This window comes from Haliaeetus albicilla, chromosome 1 (genome assembly GCF_947461875.1).
Source record: "Haliaeetus albicilla chromosome 1, bHalAlb1.1, whole genome shotgun sequence".
NCBI classification, from domain to species: Eukaryota; Metazoa; Chordata; class Aves; order Accipitriformes; family Accipitridae; genus Haliaeetus; species Haliaeetus albicilla.
In genome coordinates this window covers 59645446-59658999 of record NC_091483.1, presented here as the reverse complement: position 1 = coordinate 59658999, position 13554 = coordinate 59645446, and the positions used below count along the sequence as shown (strand labels likewise).

Genomic DNA, 13554 nt, shown 5'->3' with positions numbered 1-13554 from the left:
CTGTCATTATCTTTGTACAACACAGCTGCTTGTCTGGTTAAGTATGAAAATATTATATTATATGACAATGTAATATTTACTATTCCTTATATTTTTCTTCAAAATTGTACTCTGTAAAAACAGCAGAAACAATTTGAGGTGGACTAGATAACATCTTAAAGGCCTAAATATATACATCAGCTTTTAACAAATAGTATCATAGAACAGCCAAGGTCGGAAGGGACTTTGAAAGATCATCTAGTCCAGGCTTTTGTGGGAAAGGGCGCCTAGGTGAGATTGTCTAGCGCCTTGTCCAGCCACATCTTGAAAACCTCCAGCAATGGGGACTTTACCACATCCCTGGGGAGGTTGTTCCAGTGAATGATCATTCTTACTGTAAAAAATTTCTTTCTTACATTCCTTCCTCTTTAAGACTGAGCTGAAATGATGTCCAAGGTTCTCAGTTTCATTATCCTTCCAACCCTGATTTAGAGCCCCCAAACAGATTAGCATTTTTACTGCATGGCTGTAAATTGTTTAGCATAGCTGATTTTAGTTTCTAATAATAAGGTAGTTTCCAAATAATTTGTATTTTACCCCTCTTTAACTAACTCTGCACACGTAGCCAGTGATTGTTTTGGCGATGGTTTTGTATAACAAAGAAAATGTCTGTTGTCTTTGAACTGATTTTAGCATTATTTGGATCAAGGTCCCTGCCACAAGGCAGAAGTGATACTCCTCTACACAACAGAATCTGTAATGCTTTTGGATTAGTAGCAGTCACTGCCTGAACCATGCTTAGAGTCTGACACTAGATGTCACACTAAGAAAGTTATTGAATCTGCCTCGTTAATGAGGTGAAGAGTTTTCTTTTGTTTTTAAAAGGTGTGAGAAGTTTGGTTTCCTTCGTTGTGGAACCACAGTGGAGTAGATGCACTGAAATAGTTGCTGGGATGATGAGATGGGAGAAGTAGGCTCAGGATCTGGAGACACAACTTGTACTTATTGTCACCATTTTACCCTCTTACTAAAAACCACAATTTAAAAGAAAATCAGCAATTACACCATCCAGTCTTTTCGTAACAGTGTTGATAAAACTCTGCTCTAACAGTGGGTTGCTATTGCAGCTGAGCCAATCTAATGGCTAGCAGCTACTGAAATGGGCAGTCCTGCACCTCTCTTCTTGCATGTTTCTTCCTTCTCCCTGTGCCAGCACTCATGCTCCTCTGAGCTCCTGGTAGGCCAGTTCAGGAAGCTAAACTGACATAAGAATAACTAGAGGAAAGAAAAATCCATTTTCTGCCTCTTCAGTACCTTGAACCAACTCTGAGATAAGTGCCAGGGCAAGCAGAAGGGACAAATTTGGAACATGGAAGGAACAGAACCTCCCATATCAGCACCAAGAAGCCATTAGGTCAGCTTAGCTGTAACAGCAAACCTTTTATCCCCACGGCTTAAGTGAGGCAAAATACATTCTCAGTCTGTACTTGAAACTTGTGACTTCCGTTTTTAAAAACATGCTTGAAAGCTTGCCTGTTTTTTTTCCAACTAAGCTATCTGCTAGCTTAATGAAAGTTACTGCTTTCTCCTACAAGCCTTGCCTTTCATATTCTATATTGTTTTGTATGGATGAATGACAGTGTTTATAAGGTGCTTAAGTTGTGGTGCTTAACAAGCTGCATTTCCAAGCAAAGTCTGTTCTTGATCATGCTGTATGGATGTGCTTCACTCCATGGAAGTTTGGGGTTTTTAACCTCTAGTGCCATTGGTAAGACTAACATCTGACAATACCTCTTACACAATAAAAGTAATAAAAAATACAACCCAGCTATTTAATTTACATGGTCTCTGAAGTTCACACTTGAAGGCTGCTTAATGCACCTCTCTCATGCATTGCTTGTAATTAATATTCTGCTATCTTGATTATTTTGTGCTTGTGTATATTTCTCATCTAGTTCTTCACCTAGTAGAACAGCACACGAAAATATCAGACACCCATAGTTCTCCCTGGTACGCTGAAAACCTTTTCTTGTCACTCAGTATGACAGAATGAAATGTCACTTTTGATGTCACTGTGATGAGCTTGGATATTATTACGCATGGGTATGCGTAATAATCAGCATTGCATAGCTTAAATTGGAGTCTGTGTGGAATGGAAATGCAAATGTTTCAGATAATGTGAAACTAAAGTATTGAAATGATGTGAATATTTTTTCCATTCTCTATAGATACTATTCCCCTGTTGTGAAATAAAGAATGATATTAAAAAACGCAGAGGCTGGGTGTTATGCTTGTGCCTTATGTGGTCATAAAAAGGACAGTTAATCTCTTCAGAAGACTTTTTTTTTTTCATTGCATAAATTCAGCTGATTAGCTGATTAAGGGGAAATTGGTTTGGGGCCTGAAATCACATGGTGGTCACTCAACTGTTTCGTAAATAACACTTTACAGCTGCTGTAGCAGCAAACCCCTTTTTCACAGTTCTTCCTTTAAGAGTACTGAATGCAGGAGGAATTGCGGACATGCTTTGGGGGACGGCAGTCCCATTTGCTTCCTTTATGTCTTTTAAAATGGATTTATGATCTAGAAGAGGTTGAGAACCAAGAATCTGTTGTAGCAGCCTTTATGCCTATTGCTATTATTAAAACCTTTTACCATTGCAATAAGGAGATCTGAAACTAGTCTCATTTACAACTTAATTGGCGTGATTCCTGATTTACAGACTGAGTAGCATAAGTATTATCAGCATCTAGCCTGTGTTTTTGTTATAATTACAAGGAAGAGTATTTTTCTAAAGCCTTGAAGTGTATGGAGTGCCAATAGGATAGCCTCAAAGTGAGCACAATGGGGTCCCACTTTTTTAGTTTACAAAACCAGAGCACAGCTGGCTTTTCCACATATCTATACTTCATATAGTGGAGTGATTCCCCCCCAGCCATCTTCAGGTTCCTCAGTTTCTCAGTCAGTGCCAGAAGCTAATTTAAGGCCTCGATCTTCATCTTTAGCTTGAACCAGATGAAGCTTCATTCATCTTACTAGACTAAATTTGATCAGTTGTTCATCAGAAATGCTCCCACAGTGCAACACAAGTGACAAAGACTGCGTAGTAGCCAGGGACAGAATCTCGAACTCTTCCTCCCCATCTGTACCACTGAAGCAGGGTGTCCAGTTGCCTGGGAGTACTAGATTGACAAGGGACAGCGATTCCTACAGAGAATGATTTAGATTTCAGACATGCTGAACTGCCCTCGGGAGGTGTCTGTTGGCCTCTTTCAGCTCTGCAGGGAATCCAAGGCTACTATGCTGGGAGGTGGAAGATAAAGAGAGCCTCAAGTGAAGAGGGATGTATCTGACTAAAGCATTTGTGAGCACTGTAACCTGGCCTTGGGCAGATCAGGCAAACTCAAAGGCAGGCCACATTTTTAGGCACTGCTTGCAAAACCTTCCTTTTCAAATGGAATAGTCCAGCTAGCAAGGTGAACAACAATATTCTTCTGAAACTGCCAGCCAATAGAAAGAGAATTCCTGTAGGCAAGAAAAATAAAATCAACAACATAGGGAAAAAAGCATGCTCTCTTCAAAAAGCATGCAGTGAACAATACCCATTGCGTAGCTCTTCTGTCTCTGCTGTTACAGATGAGTAGATGGAGGTGTTGGAGGTGTTCCAAAGTTTACAATATCAGCTCAGTTGCGTTACCACACCCAGTGTAACAAAACCAGTGCACCTTTATCTCTAAAATGTAGGCTCATCTCCCATAAACTCTTTTATTTCTGTGCCTTTTGAAATTACAAATAATCATTTTCATTTACAGAGCAACATGCACATCTGCTGTGTTTGTGCTGACTTGCTTCAGTTGTGGTCTTCTGATCTAATCTGGTTTTGTTGTTGTAGTCAAACATACGTGCCATACAGCTTAGTTCAGCAAAACCACTCCTAGCTAACCTGAAATATTTTCTTCTCATTCTAGTGCATGTAACCGCAGCCCTGAAAATGCTGCCTTTTCTAAGTCTGTAAATATCAGTACAGCAACTGTGTGCCTCCTTTTCTTGGAAGTATAAGCTTGTCTGCAAAACTATGAGAACAAAATTACAGAATATTAAAAAAATTTAAACATGTTTAGATACAGAAGAAAACTGGGAAATTAATCTGAAAATCCATAACTTCCGCACACAGCTAAAAGGTAGTTAATTTTTTATATAATTACAGGACAATAATAGTTTGTTAGCAAGTCAAGTCCTTAAGAAAAAGTAAGTCAATGGAGAGAATAGAACTCTTTTGGTCATTTAAAAAGTTGTGAGCAGGAGAAAGGGAAAGGAATGTGACGTGGAATATCTATTACATTAGTTTAAAAGCACAATTAATAGTTATTTAAGTGAGTCCCAGGAATTTGGAGAGTAAATTACTGCAGAATCTATTCATGCTAATATTTTCATTGAACCAATTAAAATGTGCAGGAGATGGAGATTAGACAAAGTAGTACCCCCCTCTCCAGTATCTGCATTGGAGCAGGTGTTGTAAAAGGCAGGAAGTTACCCAGCAATGACTTAAATCACTGTGGTGCATAACTTGGTATCTCATGTACAGTTGGATGTACTGCTACATTTTGTAAGACATGAGATAAAATAGACAAAGGCCATATTTTCTTTAGACAGGTAAAAGCATTGACCTGCCTCGTTTCTCTGTTTCAGTGTAAAACATCAGGACACCATGCAGCTTATGCTGTCATATAAAAAATTACTTGTTTCTGCTCACCTGTTCCTTAGGGGACAACTGTTCTTTGTGTTTACCTCCAGATACTCCAGTTTTCTTCTATGTGATCTTTCAGTAGTTTCAGTAGTTCAGTAGCTGCTTCACATGTTTTCTAGAGTATATTTATTATTGAATTCATAGAGCACCTGATGTGTAACCCATTTGGAAATCATAGAATCATAAATCTAAGCTTTCCTTCTTCCTACTCCATTTCACATAGTTTTGCTGCATCTCTCTTTAATCAGATGTTCAATATCATATTTATATGACTACACACACACATATATGTGTAGGTGTATGTTTGTTCAGAACACTGTAGAGCACTGGCAAATGATAGGCTATTTTGCTGTAATTAATATAACTAAGAAAAGATGCTTTGAACTTTTCTAATAGGAAGTGCATACAGCTGCGGGAAAGTATAGACAACATTTAATGAGTTTGTGCCTTAGATGTCTAGGTATCTGCCTGAGCATCTGTATTAATGCCTTTTCTGAAGTCATTTATCTATTTTACAGTTCAGTGTAAGGTAAGAAAGCAAAGAAGTATAAAATTGTAATTAATACTTCTCATAAGTAGTTAGATAGTTAAGGCACTCTGTATTGTCCTACTGCTAGAAGTGATCAGCTTTACGTGAGATGCAGTAATGGTGTACTGTGCAAGAAAAAATCCAATAGGGTCACTGAAGCCATTTCATTTTGTGTTGGAAAGAAATACTGCTCGCCTGGTTGGTTGTTTACTTATTGTGTCTCAGCTGATGTGCAGAAACTTCCAGCTAAGGAAGATGTGCTAGCTGGATCATTTGTAATGAGAGAAGCATATCATGAACATATTTGTGGATATATCCAGAAGCAGAATAGGCAGACAATTTGAGGGCAGTCTTTTTTAAGGGCAGCGTTTTTCAACTACAGCTGGTGCAGATTAGGAAGCTATTGCCTCCTTTTGCTGGCTACCAGGCAATCCCACCCTATCCTATAGTGGGATATTACCAGTCCATGTGATCTGCTAGTGTAAAGTCTGTAGAAAAGCAGCAAAGCAATCCCGTTCTGTCAAAATCATTCAGATAAAAACACTAATAACATATATTCCGTACATTAAATGAGACCATTTTAATAGAACAGAGAGTTAGGGAGTCACTATGTATGCATCAGGTAAGGGTGGTAAAATCTCTGTAGGAGATCAGCTGTCACTGGAACAATAATTCTGTCTGTGTCATCTGACACCAACAGACTTTACGAAGTATATTTAAATAGCAGCTTTGAGGAGAGACACTTTAGAATTTGACTTCAAATGAGCAACTGAGGAGCTTAAATCCTGAAATAACTTTGAGGACCTGGGTCAATATTCGTAAAATACTTACCTAACATAGCACCTATGCAGCAGACTGAAGAACAGATTCCTTGCCTCAGCCCTGCAGTCACCCACAGTCCATTAATTGTGGGTTAATTGTTCTAGACTTCTGAAAACTAGATGAGGCCAAAACCTATGGCATTAGGAGGACCATCAATTTCTGTTTAAGCTGTTTGTAATAGAATATTTAGCATTTTGAAAAGCAGGGAGCTAAGCTTAATGCGTGCCACTGAAACAAGTTTTACATTTCAGATCCAGTGTCATTTGTATTATATTTCAGCTTTATCATTTCTAGTCAGTTAATATACTGGATATAGTAGAGCAAGTGAATTATTAACCTAAAAAAAATTAAGCTATTGAGGTAAGCTTAATAGTTATTCTGATTGTCATCATTCATGGAGTATAAGAATACTCTGCACTGTTAGTAATAAGTTTTCAAATCATATAATCTAAAATATGCTTCTGCTGCAGGTCATGGGATAACGGCAGTAAAGGAAAAAGCAGGAACTACCCTAGAAATTCATAATGCAAGTTCAGCATCTTCAGAAATGGCAGAGCCTCCTGCAGCTGAAACACCAGTTATACGTAAGTTCAAGTTCACTGAAATTGAACAAAACTATTTGACACTGCCAAATTAGTCCAATTTACAAAATTTTAGGATTTTGATCGCAGAATCCAGTTTACTGTAATTTGTGACTTGTAGAGTTGAAAGTATGCTACAGCTTGCTCTTTTCTTTTGTTAGATGCAGAAGATTCTCTAGACCAAAGCTCTTCTGAGAATATTCCTTCTTCTCCTTCATCTGGATCTCGTGGCATGTTGTCAGCTATCACTAATGCTGTACAGAACACAGTGAGTCGTTTTAGCTGGCCTCTCTGCTCTAGTTATTCATCATCATTTTTAGGTGCAACTTTACTGTACGTCATATTTGTTAAGTTGTAGGTCTTTGTAAAAACAGTTCTGTTGTAAGTCTGTTTAGAGTCTCTTCCATGGCAAAATAACTGTATCAAATTAATAAAAAAAAAAAAGTCAAACACAACTAAGTCAGTTACTGCTTTGGCACCATTTTCAGTGAAAAATATGGTCTTCTAAAGTGTATAGAATTCTGCAAATTCTTAGGAAATCTTCTTTATAGTTGCGGTACCATAATCTAATTTTTTTTACAGTTAAGTCCTTCCAGAGAAAGTATGATAAGATTTGTTATCATTTTTGAAGGCAGATAAAATAAGAAAATACTTCATTTGCTTATTTTAAAGCTTTTACTAAACTCTGTATTGTTAGTCGCTGGCCCTTACCTTCACCTCTATCTAGTCTCTCATTTCATATTAGCCTTCCCAGAAGGGGGTCTTACTGCAGACTCAGTGAGGCAAAATCTTTTGTCCATGGTTCTTTCCTATTACACTCTCCATATATTTTCTGTGCGTTGCACTTCATCCTTTTCTGGTTTTCTGTGTTTCAGCTTTTGCAAAATCCTCTACCATACTGTTTCCAAATCAATTTCTGTGTCATCTTCTTCCCCAACATTGTTTACACACTATTATCATAGCAAATGTTTTCCTCTGAGCTTTTCAGTATAGTGTTTCCCTTGAAATTGTAAGAGAGTTTAAGCATCAGCTAAAAAATCATAGAAGACTAACTCACCATTGAGCATGTTTTACAAAGTGGCAATTCTTTTTTAGTGCATATCCAGTTCACCCTGAGTGCCTCATCACTCTTAATATCAAAAGATTTTGGGAGCAGAGGGCGATTCCTATAGATTATTGCTAAGACTGTTGCTACAGAATCTGGAGCATCATAAGGCTTGTGAGAGCTGGACACTAGTAAGATTACCTGAGCATTGTATAAGATTTGCAGATAAGAGAAATGTGCTCTTATGCAAACCTAGAGAAGCTACTATATCACAGTGATGAATGTCACCAAACAAAAAGAATAACTTAAGCTCTCAGTAAGTTGCCAGTAATGCCATTTGAGACTTTGGTAGGGTTTTCCATTATATATCAGGTTACATCATTATACATCAGGTTACAGCATTTGAGTATCTGACAGATGCATAATCCAGATTGAAATGGAAATCTTTAGCCAGTGAAAATCATTCTTCGGAGTACATGAAATTTTGTGAGTGAGGGCAAATGTTAATATGCAGGCACAGGAAAAACAACAGTATTTTGATAGACAGTTCCAGAGTCATCACAAGTGTCAAAATTTTAGAAATCAGTTAGGTAAGGCAGGGTCATCCTGTTCATGATGGACTTTGGCTCCATATTATTTGTATCTAAAATATGTTCCCATGGACTAGATGCCACTTTGGATGAAATTAAAGTGGTATTATTCATAATTTTTTTATTGGCAACAGGTGTTACATTTCCTCCAGTGTGAGTCTTTTAATTAACTAGAAAGATTTATATAGTCAATTGATTTTATTTTCGAAAATGTATTTAGAACAAAGTAACATAATTTTATAAATGTATCAATCCTGTTGTTAGTTAAAGCATAGAAAATCTAGGGACCTGAATGTTCAAAGTCGGTGTCAGCAAAAGCAATACTCTTTACAGTTCATATTAGCATAAAGTGGAAAGAAAATAACCACATTGCGTTGTTTTATACAGGGGAAAAGTGTATTATCTGGAGGCTTAGATGCTTTGGAATTCATTGGGAAGACAACCATGAATGTCCTTGCAGAAAGCGATCCTGGATTTAAGAGAACCAAAACACTAATGGCAAGAACAGTTTCTCTGTCTCAGGTTGGATTTATTTCAATACAGCTCTGTCAATGCAGTTTCAGATTCTTCTTCCAGAATTTCACATGCCTCAGGGAGAGGCTTTATTTATTGCAGTAGATATTGGCTAAGCTTATGGAAATAAATATTATGCTTTATATTTGCTCCACTTTATTTTTCTTCACAGAACCACAAAAGATAATGTAAAATCATCTTTTCTGCATAATCACATGTGCAATAGCTGATTTTGGTAAGATAGTATATGTGGTGATAAATCATTACACTCTGGAGACAGAATCAAATTGTTGGTGTTTTTGTAACAGCTGTAGATAGATATCTTCCAGCATAAACATCACTGCACTACTTTCCTTGGAAATTAGTAATACTGGAATACGACATATGTTTCATTAGGAATTAAAGCTGTGAAGTGTTCTATCTTAATGTCCATCTAAACTAGTGGTACCCTTACACAGTTGTGACTCATGTTTAAAAGTTCAGACATGATAAAAACAGAAGTATAAGAGCTGTCAGTACAAAATTATTTTAGCTGTCCAGACACTGAGAGGAGGGAGGCTGTGGAAATCAATAGACATTGAAAAAAACTTTTAATTTTGCTGGATGTTTACTTCCATGTAGAGAGAAGTAAGGTATTTTTCTTTTAATGAGATGTTTCATCTTTAGTGTTTGTCATTGTAAGTGTGAATGGACTGATACTGTTGTAGTAGGCCAAAAGCAAGTAACTCTTGTTAAGGTCCACAGGGTTAAAATGAGCTTTTGAGAATACCTTCCTAAACAATATGCATGAATTCACACATAAAATCTGAGGCAGAAAGTGACATAAATCAGTTCTCAGGGGTCATATAACAGTGCTTCCTTTTCAGTGATTTGTACATAAACTTTGTGAGTGATCTTTTGAAGGTGGAGACTGAAAAATCTACCATCATAAGTGTTTTGTAACAAATGAATAACTGAAGAGAATTTCGTAGAAATTTTGAATGATGCAATAGTGTAAGTGGTGAGAGTTCACCTATATTCAGAGGCTTATATGTGACTTCAGATGCACTTCAGCTGTATTTACCAGCTTTACTGTAGCAAATTCATATGAGAGGCCATTCCTTCCGGGGAATAGAAGGAAGGAATAGAAGATGCTATTCTATACACTATTCTAGCCTTCTTATACACTAATAGAAGTGTATAAGAAGATCACTCCAAAATATACCCAAGTATACGGACTGTAGTTCTGCCCCACCTTTGGTAGAAGTCAAACCTTATTAGACCAATCTCTTTTGTCAGTCCTGCTGTCACATAAAACTGACTTCAGTGTCTGCTAAAAATATTTCACAGGAAATATTTATGTAGGTGCAATATTTATGCAAGTAGGTAGGTAGGTCCTGGAAATAATATTCTTCCTATTTTGTGGTCTGTGGAATGGATTGCATGACTCTTCAGGGCTGTGTATGTAATAGTCCTTCTTATTTTTCTTTCATTGTAATTGGTGGCTAAATTTATTATACAGTATCCATAGCTGACATTGCTTTTGAGAACATAAGCAAGATTATTTGTTTGTTCATTGTATTTTAAAAAAAGATGGTTAGCAATTACCTTGGGAAAACAACGCTTAGAATACTACTTAAATATTTTATTAGCAAAGTTTATAAAAAAAGAAGTTAGATATTTCAGCTGTAAAATTTCAGCTCTGCAAGTGTGATAGTCCCAAATTTTATTACCACTTCCTAGACAAGCAGAAGCAGAAAGTAATAAAATCTGTCATACCAACAGCATTACCAATAAAACAACAGGAATAATGTATATTTTTGCAGCTGTTGCGAGAAGCTAAAGAAAAAGAGAAACAGAGGCGGGCCCAGCAAGTTACAGTTGAAAGAACAGCACATTATGGACTACTTTTTGATGAATTCCAAGGTTTGTCTCATCTTGAAGCTCTGGAAATCCTTTCAAATGAAAGTGAAGCTCAGGTACAGTATGCAGACAGCATAAATCAAAATGGTTGGTAAAAAATTGATCTTTACATTAATTTCACTCTGCAGGTGCATGTGAAATGAACAGTAAGTTTTCCATCAACTTCAGAGAAAGCTGGATAGGTCCCATGGGCCAGTCCTTGGCTTCAGGAAATCAATCTCAATACACCTAAAATTTAATTCCAAGATTAATGCAAAACAAACAACTTCAGAACTGAAAGTTATTTTTGTTAGGACTGTATATAGTGTGTATTTTTCAGCTTGTGACACTATGCAGATGTCTTTTCAGAATTTGCAAGGAGGTTGAAGTCTTCTGGTTTTGTATCAGGCACTGACACTTACATTCAGGTATTCCAGACCTACTACACCTGGAGGCTAGTGATTTAAAATTAATCCCAGATTACTTATTCAATTTCTAAGCCTTCTTTATTGTGTAGTTTTAAAGTTACATAAAACTGCTCCAGGATATTATTACTGGAAGTATACAAATGTCTCTCTGAAGAATATGCTAATGTTACTAAGGCTTATTTGATAAATATATTTTTTAATTTCAGCTGTCAATTTATTGACTCTACTAGTAGATCAGTAGATCTCTGACAGTAGATCAATGGAATTTTGTAGACTCCTAGGAGTGGTATTTTATACTGAAACAGTTTCCTGAATAAATTTCTTAAAATACAAGTTTTCTTCTTTTTTGTTTTTCTAATTAGCACTCCTTGCCCTCTGGATTATTTTTAATAAAAAATAACCAACTTATTTTTTAAAATGTCTTATTTGCTTTCACAAGTAAAAGAAGCTTATGTTAATAACAGCTAGGTACATACTGTCCATGTTGTTTTTATTTTTTGCAATTATGTCTAAATGAAAAATTATAAATTCAAAACCCACATGTAAGGTTCAAGGGCCTGCTTTTGGAAAAAAAAAACCCAAAAAACCCCCAGAATACCCACAAAACAGGAAAGAGGTAAATAGAAAATAAGTTCAGGTTAATTGCATGTGTCAATACTATTTTTCTTTTACTGTGAAATACCACAGGGTAAATAAGACTTGTGCAAGTTGTTACCATAAAGTTTCTGATGTGCTTCATGCTATGTCCTAGATAACCCCTTGTTCATAGTCCTACTCACTCCAACAGGATTGAATGCGTCTGTCTGGGTCAACAAGTGCAATTCTCTCATAATTACCATACTCATGCCCACAAAATACTTACAGTACTGTAAGTTTGAGACATATACTAACAGCCCAAAAGCCACAGCAGGAGCACAAGAGAGACTGAAGGCATTGCTAATGTCCAATGTGCTTCTAATAGCAGGGATTTAAAAATATTTTTAAGCTTTTATTTTAAAAGTTTCCATTAAAAAAAGTTCCCAGTTAATCCTATGAAATGGATAATGCTATAGAGAGGGACAAAAAAGCCCTAGGTAGTCCTTCACAACCTGCGTTAGGTCTCCCAACTTTATCTTGCATTTAACCCTGAACATATGAGCTGGACACATGAAGGAGGAACATAAGAAAATAACATTTTTCTCCAGTCTCTCACTGAGCCAGCCTGCATGTCTGCCAAGCAAGCTTAGAAAAAACCCTTGAAACAAACATAAAAGTAAAATTTTGTAACAAAGGGAGAGAAGGCATTTCTCTTGGCTTCCATAAGCAGAGAGTGTGATCATGGGTTTAACACTATGTAACTGTAGTGCAAACAAACAGTGATGCAAAGAATCTGTTTCCATCCCTCTTAGGCATGCCAACCTGTTAGATATGCAGGGACTTGCAGATACCTGAGACATGCAAAGACTTGTCAATACATTCTTCAGAACAGGTAGACTGGTAGACTGTCAATACTTTTGGTTGCATTTTGGAAGAGGAGAAACAGGCTTCTTTTTCCAACTCTTCCTGTGAGTGCTGAGACTAACCATAAATTCTGCCTGTGCTTTTTCTGCCTGCTGTCTTCATCCAAGCAATCCCAAAATGCTTCTTACAGTTTGCAGTTAAACCATCAATTTATAATTCAAAACTAATGTTCTGGGAGAAGGTAGAGACCTGACGATCTTGCAAGGCTGGTGTAATTTTTGTGATACTCAACAAATTTTTGTTGATGAGAACCAAAAATGTGTCTACGTTGGAAGGTTAGAGCCAAGATTTGAGCAAAATGGAAGTTTCCATTTCTTAGCCTATTTTGGTATCAGGCTCTAAAGTAGCATTTAAGAAATGCTCTGTTTTGGTTAGGAATGCTTACTGTCCTTTCTTTTACAGATTCAGTCATATTTAGCAGCACTTGATGGAGACCAGCTGGAGGGTGTGAAAAAGGATTTAATTGCTATAAAAGAGATTTTTGTTCCAAAGGAGTCGGATGACGAAGTGGTGCAGGCACAGAAAGGTAATTAGAAACACAGAGACTTAACCATATGAATAATTGTTACTTCTGTATATACTAATTTCAAAAATTACAATCCAAACTATAATTTCTGATATCCTAATACTCTTCATAAGGTAGTCACTAAAATTAATACTCCAAAAGTTCTGGAAGCTGATCAATGCTTAATTTTGAATTTATATTGTAATTGAAGTATAAGATATAGAAAAGATAATGTAAGGAAGTATTATATTACTTTGCTATATCATCAGTGAAAGTAAAACAAAAATAAGAAGGGAAAATAATAACCTTTTGGATAACTCAGGTTTCCTTACACAATCTGCTTATGAAATTGTGTAATCTGAAAGTTTTGGAGTGTTTAGCAATGCTTTTCTGTTTAGCAACTTCATCCTCACTTTGCACCCTCCCTTGCTAGA

The 13554-nt window shown here is 36.6% G+C and overlaps 1 protein-coding gene across 2 annotated transcripts in view; it reads left to right on the top strand.

Annotated features, from left to right (window-relative positions):
* The window catches only part of FAM114A1 (family with sequence similarity 114 member A1), a 38217-nt gene that overhangs the window by 7736 nt on the left and 16927 nt on the right, over positions 1-13554 (top strand). For both annotated transcript variants that reach the window (XM_069791849.1, XM_069791841.1), the window contains exons 4-8: positions 6548-6661; positions 6820-6926; positions 8681-8815; positions 10612-10764; positions 13018-13141. In XM_069791849.1, the coding sequence (XP_069647950.1) occupies positions 6548-6661; positions 6820-6926; positions 8681-8815; positions 10612-10764; positions 13018-13141 (633 nt within the window). The remainder of the gene's footprint in view (positions 1-6547; positions 6662-6819; positions 6927-8680; positions 8816-10611; positions 10765-13017; positions 13142-13554) is intronic.